Source organism: Mytilus edulis, chromosome 10 (genome assembly GCF_963676685.1).
Source record: "Mytilus edulis chromosome 10, xbMytEdul2.2, whole genome shotgun sequence".
Taxonomy (NCBI): Eukaryota; Metazoa; Mollusca; class Bivalvia; order Mytilida; family Mytilidae; genus Mytilus; species Mytilus edulis.
This window is the reverse complement of record NC_092353.1, coordinates 61,509,387-61,520,090: the sequence shown is the minus strand read 5'-3', so window position 1 is coordinate 61,520,090 and position 10,704 is coordinate 61,509,387. Positions and strand designations below refer to the sequence as shown.

The 10,704-nt window shown below is 32.5% G+C and overlaps 1 protein-coding gene across 1 annotated transcript; it reads left to right on the top strand.

Annotated features, from left to right (window-relative positions):
* Positions 1 to 4,183: 4,183 nt before the first annotated feature.
* Positions 4,184 to 9,679, top strand: LOC139492887 (alpha-N-acetylgalactosamine-specific lectin-like). Its single transcript, XM_071281039.1, has 2 exons — positions 4,184 to 4,427; positions 9,264 to 9,679. Exons 1-2 carry the CDS (start codon positions 4,184 to 4,186, stop codon positions 9,677 to 9,679), a joined length of 660 nt encoding a protein of 219 aa, XP_071137140.1.
* The last annotated feature ends 1,025 nt before the right edge of the window (positions 9,680 to 10,704 follow it).

Sequence of the window (10,704 nt, the reverse complement as noted above, 5' to 3'; positions counted from 1 at the left end):
CACTTTACTATATGCCAAACTCTTGGTCACTTTACAATATGCCAAACTCTTAGTCACTTTACAATATTACAAACTCTAAGTCACTTTATTATATGCCAAACTCTAAGTCACTTTATTATATGCCAAACTCTAAGTCACTTAATTATATGCCAAACTCTTAGTCACTTTACGATATACCAAACTCTGTGTCCCCTTTACGATATGTCAAACTCTGAGGCACTTTACGATATGTCAGACTCAAAGTCGAATTACGATATGCTAAACTCTCACTATGTCCCCTTTACGATATGCCGCTAAACTCTAAGTCACTTTACGAAATTCCAAACTCGAAAACACTTTACAATATTCCAAACCCTTAGTCACTTTATGATATTTCAAACTCTAAGTCATTTTACGATATTCCAAACTCTAAGTCACTTTACGATATTGCAAATTCTAAGTTACTTTACGAAATGCCAAACTCTAAGTTACTTTAGGATATTCCAAACTCTAAGGTACATTACGATACACCAAACTCTATATGACAAACTCTAAATAACTTCACGGTATACCAAACTCTAAGTCACTTAACAATATGCCAAACTCTAAATCACTTTACAATATGCCAAACTCCAAAAAACACTGTAAAATATGCCAAACTTTAAACATTTCAACTGATAGTGTAGAAAAATCACTAATAACTCGAAAATACTGAGTAAATAGACTAAACGAAGTTCAGAAATCAACTCAATATTTTCCAAAGATCAAACGCGTGAATCATTTTATTGCGAACCCAATTGAACATTTCCATAGATTCACCTGATAGTTACCTGTCCATTTAAACTTTTGGCAGTTCTATTGTCCCATCTAACAAATACAACACGTATTGTTCTCTGTATAGTTATTCACTCAGACCTTTAAATTTCTTCTAAGAGAAATTTATTACTCATTGATTAATCTACCTGAGTAAAAAATTAACTGCTAAATTAGATGGAAATAACATGTTTACTATTTATAAAAAACTGTATATGAGTTTGAATGTATTATATTTTCAATCTGTTGAATGTAAACACTGATTCAAACAATAATAAAAGTTGATTTCTGAAAAAAATCAACATATTCCTATTTCGAAAAAAAAATTGATAAAAAAAACCTAAAAATGTTGATGTTTATATATTAAGGCCTTCTTAAAAGTATTCTATAACTAAGCAAAAACTAAAAGATGCAAATTTTCATACGAACAATACTTTTTTTTTAAAAACAAACTTTCTATGATTAAATTATTATTTATTTTGAACAGATTGAAAAAAATATTTAATTTATTTTAATAAACATCAAATCACAGGCATTTTTTTAATGTGAAACATGTAATTTCCATCAATTTAGCAGATAAATTTTTTACTCTGGTAGATTAATCAATGAGTGATAGATTTCTCTTAGAAGAAATTTAAAGGTCTGAGTGAATAAACTATACAGAGAACAATACCTGTTGTATTTGTTCAATGGGACAATAGAACTGCCAAAAGTTTATATGGACAGGTAGTTATCAGGTGAATCTATGGAAAGGTTCCTTGGGTTCGCAATAATAGACATACATAAAGTATGCATTAACTTGTTTCTTTTCGTCCAATCATGATAATATCATTTATTAAGAAAAAGTATACCAACTGAATTTTAACTACCATTTGTTGAAAACAACTCTAAAAGTATCTAACAGAGAATGCAAAAACAAGTGCATTGAATGTTTAGCATAAGTGCAAAAAAATTAAATGACATACAAGAGTATAAATAGAAAGACGTCCTGTTGACATCGCGTGATTACGTGACCAGGATATGATTTTCTTATGAAATACTTAACTGCCCATATAGTATTTAAAAAATAGAAACTATGAAGTATAACAATAGAACTGGGGTGTAACATTTATATGTATCTTGATTGTATTTATGATGGCCCGGAAAGCAAACTAAGCCTTCATTGTTTTGTGTCATTCCTTTTAAAATATAATTGTTAAATTATATTGTAATTTTCTATAGGCATTGGTTTTTTTTTTACATTTCAAGTAAAAATCTCTGATATAATTCAAGATTATGTCACATAAAGTAAAGTTTTAGGTAGTTGGTCTACATCTACAATAGTTTCACCTCCAAAAGTTTGAGTTATTCATTATGGCGAAAATAACATGCATTGGTTTTACGATCTTGCATACTGTGCGGTATCAATTTAACTAAATAATTACACAATTACGGTACTTTTATGTCCTTGTCTTTCAAATGTTTGTCTTTACGCGTTCCTGAAGAAGGTGAGACCTAGTCTTTCAAATGTTTGTCTTTATGCGTTCCTGAAGAAGGTTAGACATAGTCTTTCAAATGTTTATCTTTATGCGTTCCTGAAGAAGGTTAGACCTAGTCTTTCAAATGTTTGTCTTTACGCGTTCCTGAAAAAGGTTAGACCTAGTCTTTCAAATGTTTGTCTTTATGCGTTCCTGAAAAAGGTTAGTCCTAGTCTTTCAAATGTTTGTCTTTACGCGTTCCTGAAGAAGGTTAGACCTTGTCTTTCAATTTTTTGTCTTTACGCGTTCCTGAAGAAGGTTAGACCTAGTCTTTCAAATGTTTGTTTTTATACGTTCGTGAAGAAGGTTAGTCCTACCTAGTCTTTCAAATTTTTGTCTTTACGCGTTCCTGAAGAAGGTTAGACCTAGTCTTTCAAATGTTTGTCTTTCCGCGTTCCTGAAGAAGGTTAGTCCTAGTCTTTCAAATGTTTGTTTTTATGCTTTCGTGAAGAAGGTTAGTCCTAGTCTTTCAAATGTTTGTATTTACGCGTTCCTAAAGAAGGTAAGTCCTAGTATTTCAAATGTTTGTCTTTACGCGTTCGTAAAGAAGGTAAGTCCTTGTCTTTCAGATGTTTGTCTTTACGCGTTCGTGAAGTAGTCCAAATAATTATAAAATTGCCTTTCCATAACATCATTGTCATGAAAATTCTTTGGACGAGTATTGCGAAAACAATTGTATAAAGTTCGAGATTGCATGTTAATTACGAAGGCGCGTCACTGTTTGTTATATCCTTTGGTGTTTGTCGTTGATAGAATATGTTCGTTGTTGTTCTGCAGTGTGCATGTTGTGTCGACTATTATCTTACATGTTTGAGCGTTTCTCTGTGATGAATGTTCTTGTGAGTGTTTGTGCTGTATTTCTGTCACGTAGTGTTGTCATTTCAGCGATATTTTTTAGCATTGTCATACATCGGGAGGTTTGGCTATCCATCAAACCAGGTTCAAACCACCATTTTGTCTTAAAATGTCCTGTACCAAGTCAGGAATATGGCAGTTGTTATCATTTAGTTCGTTCCTATGTATGTTGGTGGGGTTTTTTTTTGTTGCACTTCAGTGTTCCTGATGTTCCTTTGTTTCCTCTTATAGTTGATGTGTTCCCTCGGTTTTAGTTTGAAACGCGGATTTGTGTTCTCGCAATCGATTTATGACCTTTGAACACCGGTATACTACTGTTGCCTTTATTAAATTCCTTGTCTTTCAAATGGTTGTCTTTACGCGTTCGTGACGAAGATTAGATTTTGTCTTTCAAATGTTCGTCTTATTAACGCATTCGTGAAGAATGTCTTTCAAATGTTTGTCTTTATGACATTGTGAAAAAGGTCTAAGTCCTTATCTTTCAAATGTTTGTCTTTAACGTTCGTGAGGAAGGTAAATCAAGAGATGCACATCAGACGCATACAAATTATAAAGTGATATTATCATTTTTTTGTACAATATGCTACCTAATGAACGACAGTGACAAATATTGGCTAAAGCGACTTGTTGTTTTCATGTCAAAGGTATCATTTTTTTTAATCCAACCCACCTTTCGAAAATTAAAAAATATTGTGAAAAAGGTGTTTTTAAAATGGTTACGTTTCAAATGTGTTATTTGGAAAAATCATGCAGCGGCCAATTTCAGAAAAGAAAAAAAGAATCAGCAATAAGCAATGAGCGTAATATACTGTATACACTTTATTAATTTTGATAAAATAATTGTGAATAATTATACAACTCCCACTCTCGGAAGTATGCACTTCGTTACATAAATTGAAGTGCGTGGGCATCGAAATGCATTATTAGTCAGTGATAGTATATAAAATATATAGTCAACGAATTTTGAGTGCTGAAATAAAACGATTTCTGTATACATTAGCGGACTATTCTACAATAAAATGTCATCACAAGAAATTGCACTACAATACGAATGTCCTGATATGACACATGTGAAAGAACATCACTATGACATATGTGATGTTGCAACCACCGAAAAGATCAAATGTGATGATACACCACACTCCAGAAGAGTAGAACTTTCGTGGAAACTATGGATCAAAATAATTCTTGTTGTAGTGATCGTGTCCGCCGTGTCTGTTTGTATTTCAATAGCTGTTACTGTACTGATGAATACAAGGAACGGTAAGATTTAACAAATACATTTTTTAATTGGAATGCTATATTTAGCATGTTTATCTATTGTCATAAAAATTCATAATACCTAATAAAATTAATAGATTTAGCTAACAATTAAAGTCCTTATATTTGAATAAAGTAACATTATTTGTTAGTGGAAAATTGTTTTAGTATAAATTAGGATTAAATTAAAAATTGTTTGCTATCCCCTCTCTGTGATTAAAGTAAGATAACTATGGTCAATTTTCCTAACATTCAATTATTATTTAAGAATTGAATGCTTCTTTTTGTAACTTCATTGGGGTGTAAAAGCATTGACCGAAGTACATTTTGTATGAAGCGCGGAAGCGCTTCATACTAAAAATGTGCGCACGGTCAACGCTTTTACAACCCTATGAAGTTACAAAAAGAAGCATTCAATACTTATAATTACATTTTTTAGCAATGATCATGAAAACACGAATTTTATTATTGTTTTATTTAATTCACCTGTGCACTTTATTGTGGGACCACGTGTTATCATGGATGAAAAGTTTTATTGAGCAATGCAATTGCTTACGGAATAACACGTGATGTGCAGTTAGCCACTCATAAAAGAGTATCATAATGAAACATACATCTAATGTAATTAGGAAGATGATATATTTCTGTTTTCATTTATAGTCTTTTTCAGAAAAGTTCTAATTGTTTTGGGAAGGTTCCAATTACAATTTTTCTCCATAGCATTCGGCATCAGTTAGAAGCTATTGGAATAAAGTGGTGGCTATGGTGTACTGTTTTGTGTTTGTGCGCGGAATGTGTGTTTTTTTAGGCGTAATTACACTTCTTTCATGTATTTGTCTTTATGGATCGTGTAAAGCAGATAGTTACATCAGCGTTTCTGCTTCATTTGAGTTCTGACATAATTGTATACACCATATCGATCGTAGAAACAAATGCCTTTACGAGTAGAAGGAAGAATGGACATTTGTGATGCATACCACAACTTGAAACAGTATATTCTTGACAGCACAATTAAACCTACGCTTTTCACCGGCATATTGTACCTCAAATTAAAAGTAGAAAGAAAGGTGTTTTTTTTTAATTAATTTCCAGGATATGGTTTTAAAAGAGAGCAATTTCATGAATACTTGGAAGAAGATGCTTTTTCTGTGACATAGGCACTTGTTTCAGAATATTTCCCACATATACCTTTTTTTATTGTGAAACAAGTGCCTGTGATCTGTGATTTAGAGCAGTTTGTCTCATCGCACTAAAAAACTGAATGATGATGAGGAGAGATTTGACCATGCTCATTTTTTTTTATCTTTATTCTTGACCTTGTTCATTTGTGCCTTTTTTGCACGGTCTGAATTTTTATATGTAACAAAAACATATTTATAAGATAATAAAATAGTTCTTTATATTGGTATATATTAATTTTAAACATTTAAAAACAAATAAGTTAGATTTCAAAATCATGTGTCCAGCACACATTTATAGACTCAGTGTGATTAGAGCCGATAATTGGTACACCTTTCCATTGTTAAGGACAGTATTTTGATTTGTAGATGCCTTCCGATTTTCGTGCTTTTTGGGTTTCTCTAAGCGTATAGGTGGCACGGTAGTATTTCCTGGCCCATAAGGGATAGTGATAGCCTTTTTAGAATTTTCACCACTTTCTAACACTGCAAAAAATTCTACATTCACAGTTAACTGAAGTACTTTTCATTTTACTATTCAGAAATGAATTTGAATATGTATCATGACCGTTTACTTTTTTTGCTATTTTTAAAAACCTAAGGCCACTAGTACTTTTAGGTCTTTTATGGTGCAGTGAATACAAAACTTAAAAAAATTCTCAAAAATTCATTTTCATCTGTATGTAAAATTATTTCATATTTTTCTACACCTGATTCATCCCTCAGTTTTGGAAAGTATGTTCAGTTGATACTGTATTTTTTGTCCAATCACACTGTTTAGATACATTTACCTAAGTAGGGTACACAAAAGAGCAACCTAAATTCTGGAATGCAAATACTACCGTGCCACCTATACCCCACATCTCTTTTTGTTTATATTAACACCGTATGGGAGCGACACCGGTATTGATACTAGCTGAGAGAGGTTGTAAAATTTTGTAATCACAGGAAGGAATTCCAATTTTATATTTATTTGTAGTTATTGCACGTGTCCAAAGATTTGTCATCTTCACTAGCCAAGGGGTACAATTTAGACCCCTTCTCTGCACACTGCAACCTTGGCAGATTTAGCCAACATAAGTGATAACAATGCTACGCCATCTATTGGTAGATAAAAGTCACATCCATTCCGACTACATCATTTTTTACCAATCGCAGCACTTGAACTCTCTTTAGTGTGGAGGTGTAAAAATGGATGTCTCTAGACTCTTCCAAAATTTGCGCTAGAAACATAATCAGGAACTTCAATTAGTTGATACAAAACTTTGAAATTTCACTAAAATTGTTCTTTGTTTTGGAGGAAGAAACTTGTTGCACAATCAGCACGTGGCAATTGTTTATTTAATTTTTTAGCTCACCTGTCCCAAAAGGGCCAAGTGAGTTTTTCTCATCACTTCGCGTCCGTCGTCCCTCGTCGTCTTCCGTCGTCGTCCGTTATTTTTTACAAAAATCTTCTTCTCTGAAACTACTGGGCCAAATGAAACTAAACTTGACCTAAATCATCCTTATGGTATATAGTTTAAAAAATGTATCCGATGACCCCGCCCACCAACCAAGATGGCTAGCATAGCTAAAAATAGAACATGGGGGTAAAATGCAGTTTTTGGCTTATAGCTCTGAAACTAAAGCATTTAGAGCAAATTTGACAGAAGTAAAAATGTTTACCAGGTCAACATCTATCCGCCCTGACATTTTCAGACGCATCAGACAACTGGTTGTTGGGTTGCTGCCCCTAAATTGGTAATTTTTAGGAATTTTTTTAGGCAGTTTTTGGTTATTATCTAGAATATTATAATAGATAGAAATGAACTGTAAACAGCAACATCGTTCAGCAAAGTTAGACCTACAAATAAGTCAACGTGACAAAAATGATCAATTAACCCCTTTAAGAGTTATTGCCCTTTAAAATCAATTTTTCACAATTTTTCGTAAATTTTTGTAAGTTTTTATAAAAATCTTCTCCTCTGAAACAACTGGGCCAAATTACACCAAACTTAGCCTAAATCATCCTTATGATATCTAGTTTTAAAATGTATCCGATGACCCCGCCCATTAATCAAGATGGCGGCCATGGCTAAAATTAGAAAATGGGGTAAAATGCCGTTTTTGGCTTATATCTCTAAAACTATAGCGTTTACAGCAAATTTGACATGATAAAAATGTTTATCAGGTCAAGATCTATCTGCCCTAACATTTTCAGACGCATCAGACAATCTGTTGATGGGTTACTGCCCAAGAATTGGCAATTTTAAGGACATTTTGTAGCTTTTGGTTATCTTGAATATTATTATAGATAGAGATAGACTGTAAACAGCAAAATTGTGACAAAAAAAATGACCAAAATGGTTAATTGACCCCTTTAGTAGTTATTGCCCTTCATAGTCATTTTTTTTATATTTTGTAAAGTTTTGTAATCTTTTACAAAAATCTTCTCCTGTACAACTACTGAGACAAATTGAACCAAACTAACATGGCTGACATGGCTAAAATAGAACATAGGGGTAAAATGCAAGTTTTGTCTATTACTTTTTTTAACCTTTATAAATAGAGAATATCTGAAAGGGAACAAATGAGATCAGAATAATGAGCTCTACCAATTGTCCATATATGTCAAAACTGTTAGACAAATTCTTAAAGAACAAACATTTTTTTTTCTTTTTTGCCTATCATCATGAAAACTATGATATTTAGAGAGAAACATTTTTTTTCTTTTATGCCTCATATGATTTAAATTATAATAGAAAAATAAACACTTTAAATTACATTTTTTAAAATGATCAGCAAGGCAAGATCTATTAATAAGTCAATGAAACTAAACAGACTAAAAGATCAGTATTACAAGATCAACAAAATAGAGATTTTTGTCTTGAAGTCTATTCTCGTCTACAATGTTGGAGAGTGTGCTTAATGTATGATATGCCCATAGACCAAGGTGAGCGACTTTGGAGCCTCTAGTTTAAATTTACACGTGATCTTAATGGCGCTGTTTTGGTTTGATGCAGCCAGTTATAAATGCGACCAATGGGAATCAATACTTCTTCGTGGATCAGAAATTCTAGCTTAATCCGCCAAGGGTGCAGAAGAGGGGACTGAATCGTAACCCTTGGCTACCGAAGATGAAGATTCGTAGGAGAAGATATAAGTTATGATAAGTTGTGTCTGATCTTTTTTTATATGTTATAACAAATAAAATATATTTAATGAAACATGAAATGAAGATTCGTGTAATTATAAGTTTAGAATTGACCTGTTCTCCAAATCATTAAGGAATGTAAGAAATCAAAGAAAACTAAATCTGGAGATAAAGATGCATCGATCACATCATATCAATAAGTGGACAGTTTAAACCTTCTAAAGATTGGCAACATGCAACTCCTCCTATTATTAAATTATTACAAACTAGAAATTAACAAGACCATGACTTTCATTTATTGTCTTTAAAAGTTACGTAAATCGCAAATAGAAAGTTTCAATAGTGTATGGTAACTTTTGTCATTGATATGTACACCAGCTTGCAATATACAAGCTCTCTTCTCTTTAGGTTGTACCTATATTCGGTGCTGCTCCCATACGGTGATTCAGCAAAGTCAATTAAAAAGAGTAAAGGCTAAAAGAGATTTAATGTGCAAAATTTTGTAAAAGCTTTTCACAATTTTTGCAGATGAAGTAGCCAAAATATGGTCATGTAAAAATGAATGGATTCTTAACAATGGTCACTGTTATTTTTTTGGAAGTTCAAGGACAAATTGGCAAAGTGCTGAAAATCACTGCAAAAATCTTCACTCACACTTAGTAACAATAAATGATGTTGGTGAGAACATGTGGTTGAAAACATTAATGAAAGAGTTTGGCAGTAGTGGCATGTGGATTGGCGCTCATGATGATACCACTGAAGGACAATATAATTGGGTATCTGATGGTTCTAACGTAGTGTTCACAGATTGGGATGAACGGCAACCAGATAATCGTAAAAATGAGGACTGTGTTGAACTCTGGAACAATTTTAATACAAGTACTTCCTTTCACTGGAATGATAGACATTGCTCAAGAAAACTTGATTACATGTGTAAAAAATAGGTTAAAGACTTCTATAATTGCAGTAGTCCAGCCCTTGTTTGAGTGACTTCTTTTTATTTTTTATTTTTGTTGTTGTAACTCTTGACTTCATTTTTTTTTTTTTTTTTGTTGTTCTAATTTAATAAATGAAAATAAATCATGACCAGGGCTGAGAAGGGCTGGACTATCATTGCAGGAACCTACATGAAAACAACTCTTCCAATATTATGAAGTACACATGTTTCTTTCTTTTAATTGGTGTAATTGTTTATTAACCAATGACTTAAAAATACATTATAAATTTTCCATTTAATATGATTCCATTTGTCTGAAAGCTGGTCATTCATACAGGTCTAAACCGGTTAATACATAGTTTTTACTGGTCTTAATACAAGATTTTAACTTTAAAAAGGTGTCAGAAAATGGATGTGTATTGCGCGATACATAATATTTGAACAAGAGTTGTCGTTATTTTTCAGGGCACAGTCGAAGTGAGAAAAATGTGAAGAGTTTACCATCTTGGGTATGCTTCGAATGGACCACATTTGTTCAATGACACCAAAGGATTCTTCGAATTATTGAAAAAAACATGGTGTAGTCACAAATAATTTGTCAAAGAGAATTTTTTGTACATTATGTGTAGCAAATGAAGACTCTTTCTGTTAAGTATTGGTGGCCCTGAAAAGGGCCGTTTGTGAAAACTGGTGAATTTTAAATATGTGTTTCTTCATCACCCCAGTTCAAAAACTTCTAACGTGTCTAACCTGGCCGTTGCCATTTTGTTAACATACGTCAGTGACGTCGATTTGATAGGAGATAACTCGTGTAAAAAACGAACTAGTTCAATATTATTATACCTTACATATATAATAAACAATTCTATTTGGTAATACACCATCACGTGACATGTGGTAATTCAGTTACTTTTCATTTTAATTCAAGGAAGCACGAAAAAACCAGAAAATTAACATCTAGCGATGAATAACCCTATAAATTAACACCCATCGGTGAATAACCCTATTATTCACCGGCGAATAACCTTTTTA